This window comes from Pinus tabuliformis, chromosome J, assembly GCF_031772625.1.
Source record: "Pinus tabuliformis cultivar Carrire ecotype Pingquan chromosome J, CPIR1, whole genome shotgun sequence".
NCBI classification, from domain to species: domain Eukaryota; kingdom Viridiplantae; phylum Streptophyta; class Pinopsida; order Pinales; family Pinaceae; genus Pinus; species Pinus tabuliformis.
The window spans coordinates 410327125-410341665 of record NC_142295.1 but is presented as its reverse complement, the minus strand read 5'-3'; the positions used below and the strand labels follow the sequence as shown (position 1 = coordinate 410341665).

At 41.2% G+C, this 14541-nt stretch overlaps 1 protein-coding gene across 1 annotated transcript in view; it reads right to left on the bottom strand.

Annotated features, from left to right (window-relative positions):
- The window catches only part of LOC149227577 (uncharacterized), a 113199-nt gene extending 99803 nt beyond the window's left edge, over positions 1-13396 (bottom strand). Inside the window, exons 1-2 of the mRNA XM_089380540.1 lie at positions 13273-13396; positions 13109-13190 (exon numbers count right to left, since the gene is read on the bottom strand). Of these exons, the coding sequence (XP_089236666.1) occupies positions 13109-13190; positions 13273-13396 (206 nt within the window). The remainder of the gene's footprint in view (positions 1-13108; positions 13191-13272) is intronic.
- Positions 13397-14541: the final 1145 nt, after the last annotated feature.

The window sequence follows — 14541 nt, the reverse complement described above, 5'->3', positions numbered from 1 at the left end:
CTAAGGGAGGTGTCATTAATATATCCATTGATATCTTCCCCTGAGTTTCTCTCCACAACCTACACTTGAGACTAACTTCAAAATAGTTGAGAGAAAGGACTCAAATAGGCATCTAATCTAAAATTAACCAAGAGTTTGCATTTCACTTAGTTCTAGGTGTCGCATCTCATATAGGATAGTGTGCATCCTAAGTAGCAATTGTTCATCTGGTAACTTGGTAACTAATTTATATTGTGCAAGTGATTTGACTCCATAAGGAACTGGTCTCTCAAATAATCTAATTAAATCGTGCTAATAATTAAACTTGCTAATCATCATTAACCAAGTTGTTAGGCCATTAAGTTGTGTCTCTTGAACTTGTCGGTTTCCGACAAGTCTTTCATCCTCATATTTCATAGGAACTACCCCCCATAGCCTGTTGTAGGGAGACAGCTAGAACAGAGAGGGCGGGGACTAGAGTCACATCCCCTGCCATGAGTCGTCACATCTACCTGTACAATTTGGGCCACAATATAGCCTAAACCAATATATCATATAATAGATTGAACGTCATTTTTGAGACCATTTGCAGGGAGCAAATTATTAATGCATGAACAACATACCACAACAGATAATCATAATCACAAATGTCGCATGAATCTTATTAGTCCACAACACTAGTTACAACGAGTAATGCACACACGGTTGAACAAGTGGCATTAAGACTAGCGAAATGAATCGCCAAGAATTAATTGTCATCTCCAGGACTTGTACTTGTAACTATTGCCTCAAAATCTAACACGTCCCATGAGGATGGCTTACAAGACAAGAGCTAGATCAAGAGACAACAATATGAGGTGTGGTGCACTCTCACCACAACCACTACCTCCTAGTCCTTTGTGGACTTTCGCCATTAGTGAGGCTTCCCTACAATAGGTCACCTAAAAGAATATGTCAACTACAAATAATAAGGTGACAAGATAGGCTCTAGGAGGGATTCCTTCTTAAAGACAACGCTTAGCTAGCGCAATAAAATAATGTGCATCCTCCAATACGCCTAATTAGGGTACAACGTGACCTATGGATTGAGAAATAGCAAGGTAAATAAGATTTCCTAAGGTCACAAGGCCAAGAAAAGGCTTATTGTGAAATTACCTTAATTGCAACAATTGGAATTTAATCTTCTATCTATTGGAGAGTATCTATCGTCGGAAATAATTATGACAAATAACGATTAAATCACTATTGCAATTTTCACAAATAGTAACAAGAATTGAGAAATAATGTACAAACATAAAATAATTGACACCAATACTTTTGGACAATTGTCCCTGGAACAACCCCAATGTGGGGAAAACCAATTTTGCAGATGAGGGTTTTATACAATAATAATCTTCAACAATTGAGAATTACAATCTACTTACCTCTCATTGGCAAATATCCGAAAAATAATTCTTTCTCTACTACTAGCAAAATAAAATTGGAAACACAAGTTTTCCTTCTGCAAAACCACACTGCCTCCTGCCTACAACTCACACCTCTTGCCTACAACTGGCACTAGCAACTGGAAAATGCGTACGACCCTCTCTGTAACTCGCACTGCCTCCAAAAATTAGTTCCGGCAATATCTCCTGCCTCCTACAACTCGCTTGAGCAACTTGCACTTCCTCTGGAACCTATCTACGACAACTAGAAATCGAATTATTGCTCAACTATGCGCACTAGCTAGTACGACCTCACTACAGAATAATTTGGCCTCCTTTCCCTTCTTGAAATGTTGGATATCTGTGGAGAATTTCTCTAGAAATTCTCTTCCCAATCTCTCTTTTGAAACCTCGTCTTTGGTGTCTCCCTCTACGCCCTTGTTATCACTGCAATTCACTATCCTTTTTTAGTGATCTCCAATGCCCCATGACTTGCTCTTATAATCTCTCATTCATAAACCAATGGCCACAATCAAATCACAATCAATGGCTAAGATCATCTTGACTCCATCAAATTAATTTTCTTTAAGTCTTTAGAAAAAAATCGATTTACCTCAATTAATCTTAGTTAATTAACCAGTTTTCCTAAGTTAGACTTAGGGAAATAATTAATAAATAGCTAATTAATCTAGTAGAGGCATTTTCCGTAGAAATGTTTTCTAGGTATTGGAGATAAATGTCCTCATGTGTTCCTCAGCCTCTTAGACACCAATAGAAACTAGAACACCTATCTATTGCTACCAAAAACTAACACTCCCTCTTAACGAGGAAGGTGTTCTCCACTACTCCATACGTATCCCTGAAGTAGACAAACTTTGCTTTACCCAATTCCTTCGTAAGAATGTCTGCAACCTACTGATCTATGGGAACATACTGTAGCTGAACTAGTCCACATTGTACATAATCTTTGATGAAGTGGTATTTTATTTCGATATGCTTTGACCTATCATGGAACACTAGATTCTCAGAGAGCTTGATGCAACTCTAATTATCATAGTAGATACTGGTTGAATCCAACTGCTGACCAAACAATCATGTTACCCACCACTAGTGGGTGACCCCATAGGAGAAACTTTTCTCCGAGATTTGTCTTCAGCCCCTGATAGCCACTCATGTAGCTGATGTTGTGCCAGATGTCTCTGCTCCCTAAGCCAATCATATGTCCCCTAGCCCATCTCTTGAGGTTGTATGTTTGAAAGTGGGCCATCCAATCCTAAAGGTATGATTTTTTATTATGCAATCGGGTGCTTATGCTTGTTTTTCTTGGGCACACTTGCATATGGATTATTGGGTGACTTCGAAGGAGGAATGGTTTTGACTATAGTCTTGTTCCCTTACCTTAACTGAGGGTTAATCCTCAATCCTAGTCCCATGGGATCTCCCCTATTGGCTTGTAGCTTTAGGATGGGCACTACTTCAGAAAACCCAATTTTGGTAGCGCGGTCCTGTTTTCCTGGTCCAGATTTTTCACTCCCCTCCGCACATTACATGCCTTATTTCATCATCTTCCCCCTTGAGATACACATGACCACTGGGCCCACAAGGCTCTAGTACTTCTCCCTCCCCTTATCCACATGTCTGGGTCAAACCTAGAACGATGCCCCGAAGGTTGATGCAACTGAAAAAAGATAAAAGCTTATAATGGTCACATACAAAAGGAAATAATACCACAAAATGCAAAAGATGATCATGACAACAAAATTTAGCACGTGGGAAAAAACCAAACATGAGCTCTACCCCTTATCATTATGGCCATCACCCTGGTTCCTAGGGACCCTATGAGTGCTCCCTTGCATCAATAAGGAACCCATGCATGTCCCAACCCCTGGTAGGTGATTAATTGCCCCACCTCAAGGGGTTAATCACTGCTATATCATACGCATCATGCTCTCATCCCCTAGAGCCCTGAGAAGTAAAATAAAAGAAAAATCAATAAAAGGCCAAAGGCAAATGAAGAAGGGTGAAAAAACAAAGGTCGGGGTAACCCATGTACCATGATTTCTCCCTCCCGCATTCATACACCCAAATATGTGACATCCCTCATCTTTACCACCCTTGAGCCCATGTCATTTGGCCTTGAGACCCCTATGTCCTCATCCACCTCATCATTATCCTCATGACACCTACCACTTGAAAGATGTACCTTGGACATGTCCTTGTCTTTAATGGCTGGGAACACCTAATAGGGTTGTTTATTAACCACTTCTACCTAGGGAGGTAACCCCATTACATGTTCAAAACCCTAAATTTGGAAGGAAAACCCACTATGAAGTCTCATTTTTTCCCTTGATTAACAAGTGTATTCATTCAATTGAACTAATGAATTATTGTATCTTAAGAGGAGGAGATGCATTGGATCTTATATAGGATTAGCAGGTGGTTTCATCATGCGCTGGGCAACTTAATTAGGGCAAAATCCCACCAGAGGATCATATCGACACTTGTAGGGGATGCGTTGTGAGCCATGGGTTTCCATCATGTGACAGAGCATTATCTCATGCCATGGGTAGCCTCAGCACCTTCAATGGCTTGCTCGTTGCCCCACATTATATGCGAGATGATGCACTTGGACCAACAGTTCCCCTAGTCGGCTTAGCATTGTATACAGGGTTTGGCAGTTGATCTGAGGCCCAGAGGAGGTTTGTCTCATCCTTGAGACATGGGAGGGAAAGCACCATCTTTCATGCCCTCATTTGGAGCAATCTACAGGCTTATTTTAAACCAAAAGACCCATGAGACCACTACTTGTACCCTAGAGCCACTTTGGAGCACCACATGATGTTTTACTTGGAGATCAAGGGGCCACCCCCTTGACCATCATTCATGGAGCCCTCTTCTTCATCATGGCACCTTGAAGACTCGATTAGGCCTTCCAACGACCCTTCTACACCATTGGTTCATCGTTTCAGCTTCATTTTGGATGGCTTATTTTGCATTTTATGAGCTATTTGGTGAGCTTGTCCCCAAAGTTATGTTATTTTGCACATTAAAATATTTTTACGGGCACCTTAGGCTAATTCAAATTAGAAGAGGCTCATATAAATAAAGTTAAGCCTAATTTGTATCAAACATCATCATCACACTTGGACATCACTCTCTTGAGAATTTCACACTTTTCTTTAGATGTCTACTGGAGCTCTTTTGATGCATTTTGATATATTTGGAAGCTGAAGTTTTGTTCTTTCCTAGAGCCGCTTTCTTGATCTTGGATTGGATATATCTCTTGTTATCTTGTAAGTGATTTTGTTGAAGATTTTTTCTATGTAATAATGTCTAATGTGTGGCAACTTTGCAACTAGCTAGTTCTTCCTGTGCCCTAATTGTTAATCTAGGTTGTCATTGATGTCAATATGGCAGTGTTTGTGATGGAAAATTCTTGTGACGTGTGGTTGCCCATTGATCTCCATTGATCATAATACTGCTCATGGAGGATCCAAGGATTGAATACAGACATAATAGAAACAGTGGAACTGAGGAGTAAAGAAGAAAGTTATCGTAAGAGCGGGGGTAGGAAAGTACGAACATCCTTGATCGTGGCTGAAATCCCGCACTCAATCCTAGCCGTCGATCTCATAGTCAACCCTTAGATCATGGTCAACTGCAGGGGTTAAGGCCATTTTTAATCCATGTGCCAGTCGAAGTCCCGCAAACCATCGACTGCGATATGTATTGCAGACACAAAAACAGGTTATGGTAACCGCCCTATTGTAATATCACATCCGCGTGTATCAGAACCTTCACATCGCAAGTCTTAAAGGAATGTCACACTAAAATTGTGATTGTGATATAATATGCGTACCTGACAGCTCCATTAAAATACACCTTTATGTAGTATCGCGTATGGGTATCGGAAGTTACACAAATCACAAAGGGTTGTCAACCCGGACCGTCGATTGCGATAAACCCCTGAACTGTCGACTACAATAGCATTGCGGACCCACTGCACCATTATAGCATGACTTAATAAAATATCGCATCCGCAATAATCACAAGTTTCAAAGGGTTGTCAAACCACCGATTACGATAGAGGTGTGGACTCGACGGACTTATTAAAAATGATTTATTAAATATCGCATCCGCTACGGGGTGATATGTGAATATCGGTGATATTGAATGTTGCGATTGTGGGATTCTCACGAAAATTGCGATTGCGGGATTAATGGAATAACTCTGATTTTCATGAATGTTGTGATTGCGATTAATGTGATAATGTTGCAGTTGCGATTGAAATTAATGTGGGACCTCCATGTGGGTATAGCCTTGGATGAATATTAAAAAAAGGACCTCTCCAATAAAATATTTTAATGTGCAAACTCATAAGTCGGCCTCTCCTCCCAATGAACGTGTCTTTTGGTTATTGGCAAGATTCATATATATACAAGTTGAAACGCTTCACTTTAGGAAATTAATTTCGTGCATCTAACAAAACGAAGAAGTAACAGTTCACAACTCATAAACTTGAAGAGACAAAGGAAGCCAAAGGTCTAGTAAACAATGAAGGTACAACAGAAGCCGAAGGCCTTGCAAAGAAGGAAGTAGATTACAGAGCAAGAGGACAATCTTTTTCCCTGATTCATCTTGGAAGGATCAGACCTGAAGTAAAGCCATAACGCAGACATCAACCTTTTGCTCAGACCTATGGAAGTTGATCTCGTGGCACAGTAGTCTCGGTTCTATTATCTCGAGACAGGGATTTATCTCTTGCAATTACATACTGCGTGGACTTTAGCAATTGAACAACAATTGTACAGGATGTTGGAGCAACTCTTTGAAATACTCTTGAAGGAGTATTATTTTGAAGATCCTTTTGGAGCACATTGATGACACCTTGGAGACATTCTTGAAGACCATGATGCATGAGAAATCATGAGGTGACTTGAAGATCTTGTTTGGGTACCATGAAGATCTGTGGAGACACCGTCATGTGAAGACAAGGTTGCCATTGATGAAGTAATTTTGAGGAGACATTGCTGAAGATTGACAGGGCTCGTTGAAGAAGACATAGGGAGCTATGAAGTATAATCAAACACATCTAGACAAAGTATGAAAGTGGGTTGGAGCCCAGAGGGTTGGTGCCCGAAGGTTGGAGCCTTGAACAAAAAGGTTCGTGCCTTGGAGAATAGGGTTGGAGCCCTAGAGGATTAGAGTCCTCAAGAAACCATGTCGGTGCCTGAAGCAGATATAGGATTGGAGTCCTTGAGGTTGGTACCTCAAAATTGACAAGGTTGGAGCCTTGGAAGTCCAAGTCGGTGCTTGGCAAATACAGGTTGGAGCCTGGAAGATTGAGGATTGGTGTCCTTGGAGTCGGTGCTCCTAAACTCAAGGTTGGTGCCTTGGATAAGATAGGGTCGAAGCCCTCGAGGTCGGAGCCTGTCTAAACTCCAAGTTGGAGCTTGGCAACAATTATTGTACTCATTCATTTGTACTTGATTCAATTAATAAAAGCATTTATTCTTATCATTGTTCATTTTGTGTTCTAAATATAAGTGATATAACTAGTAAAAGTAACAATTGAAAAGAAATCCTGATTCACCCCCCTCTTAGTATTTCCAACACTAATTATTGAATATCATTGTAAAAATTCTTAGATTGAAAATTTGTGCATGTTACTCATTGAATAACAAGTAGATGAATGTCCCTAGTAGACTGAAATCTGATTTTCTTCCCTAAAAATCCATAGAACTTGGGTGGGTAATTTTTGAAAAGTAGGTAATAGGGCATCACTTATAGCCTCCTTGAAGACAAATTCGCCCAAATTTCGAAATCACATAGACTCCATGACCCAAGGGTAAGGCGGTAGTAGAAGAAAATTTGGTGGCCACCCTCCTTATCCATCTCCTTTTCCCCTTTTCCTAAATTTCGGCCCCTACCCTAGATAGCTAGCTAGTGCAACCTGCAAATTGCACTAGAGGGGCGATCTTGCAAACCGTTTGGATAGGCTACTGTGTTGGTGTCTCCTCTAGTGATCCTCCAAGTTTGGATAAATTCCCATAGTAGATTTATGAGAAAACTCAAGCCTTGGCTACATCTTTGGAAGCCATATTGAACATCTACGGTCTCATTTGCACTTAAAACTTTGAGAAATCAATCATTCTTGACCCTTTCCTATCCTAAGATTGATCTAGTGATCATACTGGACAACTTAATCCCACGATTACTCAAAATCCCTTGGTCTCATTTGGGCGTCTTTCTAGGTCCCTCAAGTAGAGCGAAAACCCTAATTGAAGAAGAATTATCTTACAAAGCCTCTAGAGAGGCCTTGCCTCATCTTGGAAGTCTTGGTCCTATGCATATTCGATATTATTTGAATATCCCTAAATCCTAGATCTTTCTGGGAGATTCTTTAGCTTCACTTGAACCATTGTGCCCTAATTGAGCCTCTCCATGAATGGGCCTTGGAAATCACTTTATAGTATATACCTTGTCATTGATCATATCATTTCGAGTGATTTCCTTCATATCGAGACTCCTCCCATCGGTGAAATTATGTTAAGAGCAAGGGACATTAACTGAGGTGGTAGTGGGTCTTTATCCCATTGTTGTCATTTAGTCTAGTAGGTGTCCCATAGGTAGGGTCTTTATCCCATTGTTGTAATTTAGTCTAGTAGGTGTCCCATAGGTAGGGTCTTTATGCCATTGTTGTCATTTAGTCTAGTAGGTGTCCCATGGGTACCCCTACTAGGACCCCTACTAGATTGTGTGGCAACATTTTTGTCATCGTTTCCAGGGAGGAAGCGGGTCTACTTGCTTGGTCAAATATTTGAAGAGGTAATTCCTTTCAACGACATCATAAGATCCTCTTTTGGAAACTCCATTGGATGAACAAAACCCTTGTTATTCATTGAACTTCAAGGTTAGTTCTTGTAGGGTGAAGCAAGCATATCTAAAGGCATCTTTAAATTCACTCTGGCGACTCCTACATGATTGATATGTATAATCTAATAGGATGTCCTACATTCATGAAATATACCATGCATTGGATTTTAGTGCCTGTTACCCACCACCAGTGAGTGACCCCATAGGAGAATTTTTATCCTATATTTGTCTTCAGTTAGCAGACAACAACCCCTTCATAGCCACCTAATAGCTTTGACGTGCTACTTTTCTTCGCCGCCTGATCCAGCCATTGTCTACTCTCGCTCATTTGTCATGATCGTATGTTTGAAGGTGGGCCATCCAATCCTAAAGGTATGAATTTTCATTATGTAATTGGGTGTTTATGCTTGTTTTTCTTGGGCACACTTGCACATGTATTACTAGGAGACTTGGAAGAAGGAAGGGATTTGGTTGTACTCTTCTTCCCTTACCTTAATTGGGCGATTAATCCTAAATCCTTGTCATGTGGAATCGCCTTTATTGGTTGTTAGCTTTAGGAACGACACTACATGTGAAACCCTAATTTTGGTTGCATGGTCCTGCTTCCTGATACCATATATCTCACTCCCCTCCACTCATTACAAGCCCTTTCCCATTTTCCCTATCTGGGTCCACAAGGTGCTAACATCCCTTCCCCTTGTCCACACCTTGGATCGGCCCTGGTAAGATGCCCTGGAGGTTGATGCAATAAAAAAAAGCATATTATGGCCACATACAACAGGAAATGTACCACAAAATGCAAAAGATGGTCAAGACAATAAAGTTTAGCACGTGGGAAAAAACCAAATGTGAGCTATACCCCCTATCATTATGGCCAATGCCCTAGTTCTTAGGGCCCCTATGAATGCCCCATACATCATTAAGGAACCCATGAATGTCCCAACCCCTGGTGGGCAATGAAATAACCCACCTTAAGGGGTTAATTACTATTATATCTTACACATCATGCTCTCATTCCCTAGAGCCCTGAGCAGTGAAATAAAGAAAAATCAATAAAAGGCATATGAAGGAGGGTGGGAAAAAAAAGGTCGGGGTAACTCATGTACCACGATTTCTCCCTCCTACATTCATATACCCAAGGTGTGGGCTTTCCTCATTATATCTACCCTCGTACCATGGCACATTTCTTGGAGCCTTCCCTTTGTCCCCACTTTGCTCCATCATTATTTAACATGACACCTGGCATTTTAAGGTTGTACCTTGGACCTATCATTCCCTTAAAGGTTGAAACCACTTGATAGGGTCTTTTATTAACCACCCCTACCCAAGGAGGTAACATTATTACATGTTCAGAGCCCCAACTTTGGAAGCAAAACCCACTATGAAGTGTCCACTTCTTCCCTTGATTAACAAGCTTATTTACTCAATTACCCTAATGAATCATTGTATTTGAAGGTTAGGAGACACATTAGATCTTATACAAGATTGCAAGTGGGTTTTCATTTTGGACTTGGGCTCCCTATACAAGATCTTATCCCTCCAAAGGATCACAATGGAATTTGTATTGTGTGTTGAGAGCCATGGGCCTCTATTGATGCAAAGCATTGATTGCCACACCATGGGGTGTAATATCCTCAATTTTGTGAGCATGGGAGTCATTAAGAAATTTTGCCCAATTTTAGTAATATTAAATAAAAAGGAGCAAATATTATTGGAGAAAGGTGGCTAGTATTATTTTATTGGAGAATAACGGAAAATTATTATTTTATTAAATGGTGGAAAAAGTAACTTAGTGGAAAATAACACCCACCAATAAAATAATATTAAAAAGGAGTTTAGAGGCATGAGGAGAAATTGTAAAAGGAGGATGGACACATTTATGGATTATCTTTTGACTATTACATTTCACCTTTCATCTTCTCTTGGGTTGTTTAGCACAATAAGAAAAGTGTTGTTTAGCACAGGAATTACTAGCAGACATTCCACCCTCATTTCGGAGAATTTCGAGTGTCTCCCTAGTGAGATGGTTTGGAAGTCCAATTCAAGGCTTCCCTTGAGCTAATTGCAGGAGATTAGATCAGCTTTGCACATTCCTTGGGCATAGGAGGAGTTTGTGGCACATCTTTTGGAGCAGCAATTGTGGGTTAGAGATTTCGGGCTTTTGTATAGAGTTTTCCTTTGGTTGTAGCAGAAGCTTGTTGGAATTTTGAAGGGCAAAGATTGAGGGAATCTCCAGGGCCAGATTTCTCTCATTTAAAGAGTGTGTAAAGCTCATTCGCCAAAGATTACCCAGGAGAGAGGAGAAACGGATTTCGGGAGAGATTGGGGTTGGAGATAAAGCCTATTTTTAGAGGAGAATTTGTGTGGATTTTGGGTGGCTATTCAGGGGTTGTTTGGAGCAGATTTGAGTAGAGCATTTTCAAGCGCAGAGTCTATTTGGAAGAGCCATTCGCACTTTTAGGGGTCATCCAAGTCAACTGTAATTAGTCAAAACCCTTTATGGGTTTTGTTGAGATTGGTGTGTAGAGGCCGAGGTTAATTTTTCAAAATTCTCTAAGCGATATAAAGGGTAGAAACCCAATAGGGCGTATAGCCAGCCAAAGAGCCATTTGCACAATTTTGGAGGGCTTTTTCATTATCTAGATTAAGCTCAAACCATTTCTGGGTTTTTCTGGGTTTTGGGAGAGCACTTTAGAGCAAAATTTTCAGAGAATTCTGAGGAGTATTCAACCCTGAGATGAACATTCCAACCAACAGTGAGTAGTAGATTATTTCTCGATAGAGCGCAAATCACTCTGGGGCCATTTCTACCACTTAGGTCCGAGCCATTTTTCTGGGTTCTACTTAACTTGCATAGCAAGCCCATGTTCCAAAATTTCACCTCATTTTATATATTTTTTATCACAAAATTAATAAAATGGCTCAAATTGTGTTACTAGACATTTTGGTGTTTTAATTGTTATGTATGAGTTCCAATTTATTTATTTTTCCTAGTCCATTGTTTGATATTAGTTGTTAAATTCAGTTAGGAACATTACAGTGGTATCAGAGCATGATCTTGGCTAGTTGTGGGGAAGCTAGCAAGATCATGAAGGTGTTGGGCATGTATGCATAGTGACAGATGAAATCATAGACAAACCCATGGCTCAAGGAAGCTTTAGTATGTAGGAATTTTGGCGTGGAATCTGCTGGAACAATGAGAGGTTCGCCTAGTTGAGGAAGGTGACAAACCAGAGCCATCCTAATCCTTACAATAGAGACACTAGAAGTGTGCATGCCATGGGGGTGCAACCATTCACACCATGTGGGAAAATTCAACAGAATCAAGGCACCAGACTTCCTCAAAAGGAGTGGACAAGACAGGGGCAATTAGAGGGTGAGACTAAGGGGCGCTTCTGCTAGTGGAGACCTGGCCTTAGATATCAGAAGCCTGAGGAGGAGGTTGATCATGAGGTAGTGGACATGCAAGAGTGTGAGAAGCATGTAGGTATACCTAGTGAGATGTGGAAGTCACCCTTGTTGGAGAATTCCTTGCTAGCTCCAGTTGACACCTTAGTGGAGAGAGTAGAGGATACACTCAGAGGGTCATCTGTTGAGGAGGTACCACTGATGGATGAGGTGTCAAAAATTGATGAGTTACCCAACACTATGATCAAGTTTTTAGACAATGGTCGCTCACAACAGATTGATGAGGTGCCTAGAGACATATCCGCCATTGACAAGGTGCCAAAATACACAGAGGGGTCCAAATCTATGACCGAGTTTACAGATGATAGTCGCCCACATCAGTTTCATCAGTTTTAGGCCAGCCTTCTAGAATTTAAAAAAGAAGGCCATGATAGTATGAGAGGCCATTCTACAATAGAATGAGGAGCTAGTTGGAATAAGAGCGATTTGGGTTGAATCAGCGGCCAAACTGACTCATATTAGGGAATGATTGGATTCCTTAATGGTACAACTAGAGTTCATATTGGAGCAGCACTCTTCAGACATACATAGATGGGGCTTGTAGCATTAGTAGGTAGCCTCTGCATAGTGGAGAGGGAGAGGCAAAGTCACCTCGACAGAGTTTATGTGTTGACCGGGATGGTGAGATGAGGCAACACGAGTTGCACAGGGTGCAACATTCACAAGATGGAGGGCTTGTTCTGTGTACGGGAGCTCATGCATTTGATTCCTCTCTAGGGGTTGGATGGCGAGAGATTCTAAGTTGGTACCCGGTGGAGTGGATTAGGTGTCAATGTATATCCCTTGCCATAGTTCCACAAGGGTCATGGGTTACCAGAGGGGCTACAGGGCTAGACTATTATCAGGGATTTCTTCGATGATAACATTAGCTTTGTGATGGATCCAGTGCCTGAGTGCATACACAGTTTCAGATTTCCATCAAAGTTCTAGACATTCCTATTGATAGGATGGGTTGATAAGGGAGCAGGTAGATTCCATGAGTTGCCATGGCAAGTTGTCCAGACATGGGATCGTAGGAGGATTAGCACACTTCGGCAAGGGCTAATCAGAGGAGGTGGCATAGGTCGACCACCAGACATAGCGTTGTATGGAGATGAAGATTTTCCACGGATATGTGGGGTGCACAAGTCACAGAGCAACAACACCTTAGTGACACTGCCACCGGCACTTAGGGAGATTTTCCTGTCAGATCTCTCTAAGAGGATCATGAGGGGAGGTCTACTCATCCAAGGTTATTTTAAGGACTGAAAATAAATTAAACAACTTTTTGCTCTGAATAGGATATGAAATCTTTATGAACATGCTCTTAAATTTAACAAATTTCATATATCAAATTGATTTATTTGATGAGAAGTACCTACCTGTTTTCCTGTAGATGAAGAGGCTTCATAATTGCTCCAGCTCTCGCTCCCGTTACCAGAAGACCATAACCTCCCAGCCAAACTAAGTACAGTAGGTACTCAATCCAGAATGCTTCTCAATTGCTGCACTTTGTTCCCCCGTGCCCAAAAACTTCAGAACAAACAAGGCTCAGTCTTTTCTGTTGAAAAACTCTGTGTTACAAATTTTCCTCCTCCTTTCGACCCCCCTTCCTCCAACCGCCCCTTCCTTCTTATAAGTCTCCATTCACCGACTTCCTCCATCTCCATGTCCTAATTTGGATACGTGTTGATTTTATAAACGAAATCTGAATTGATTTGGTGATTTTATTCGAATATCTAAATTTGATTTATTTATTTTAATGATTTAATTTAATTTATAATTTTAATTTAATCTCATAAATTTTAATTAACAAATTAAAATTTTAAAAATTAAAACTAACATTTTCTGTTCATTTGAGGGTTTATTATATATATAGTGCGTTACATACGGGTCCATGCATACATAGCTATCGTATGGAGGCCTCGTATGTATGCTAATACTTGTATTTTATTTATAGCTATAGGTGGGTCATTACAGTTATGGAGGTGTGGTAGTAGAGATGGCAACCCTGACAGGATGCAGGATGATGCCTATGGACTCAGTCTTAAACCTTGATATCTAAGGGTGTATAGGGGTATGCAGCGGTGTGCAGCAGTATGCGGAGGAGCACAAAGGTGTGCAGTGGTGCGAGTGGTGTGCAAGGTTGCACCGTGGAGTAGGAGCAGTTCACATCACAGTGCATTTCATCATAGAGTGACAACCAAATTGATACAAGAGGGATACCAGTTGATCCAGGATGATGCAACACCATGTAGCAGGGTCGGCTGTGCACAGAGATGTGCGACTGGGTGCATTTGTATGGCAGGTAACACGAAAATATATGGTTATATGAAGTAGTGTGTGGGGTTGCACTGTGGACTGAGGGAGTGCAACTAGCAGGGAGATTCCTTGACGAGGATGTCAAGCATGCCATTGGGGTGCACATACCCAAGATGGGAAAGCGGATTGGTCACAGGACAGGTCAGAAGCATTCACATGGGTTCTTGATCATACCCATCAGAACCCACACATCTTCCACTCATTGGCACCACGTGCAGTTGAGGGGAGCCTTATGTTTGAACCAAACCAACAGTGTGGATAGCAAGACTTGGGGGATTTGCCTGAGACAACGCTATGAGATTCAATATCTTAGGGGCATAATAGATATTCTCCAGTGGAGGAGCAAGGTTAGTGCGCGATTTGATAGCCACACGCTGGAAGATGAGGTGATCTTCTGCAAGCATGGCATATCGTTCATCACTGAGCCTACACCTGGGGAGCTGGACACAGGGGAGACATGTGCCACTCTTTCAACGGGGCATGTCAAGGTCCT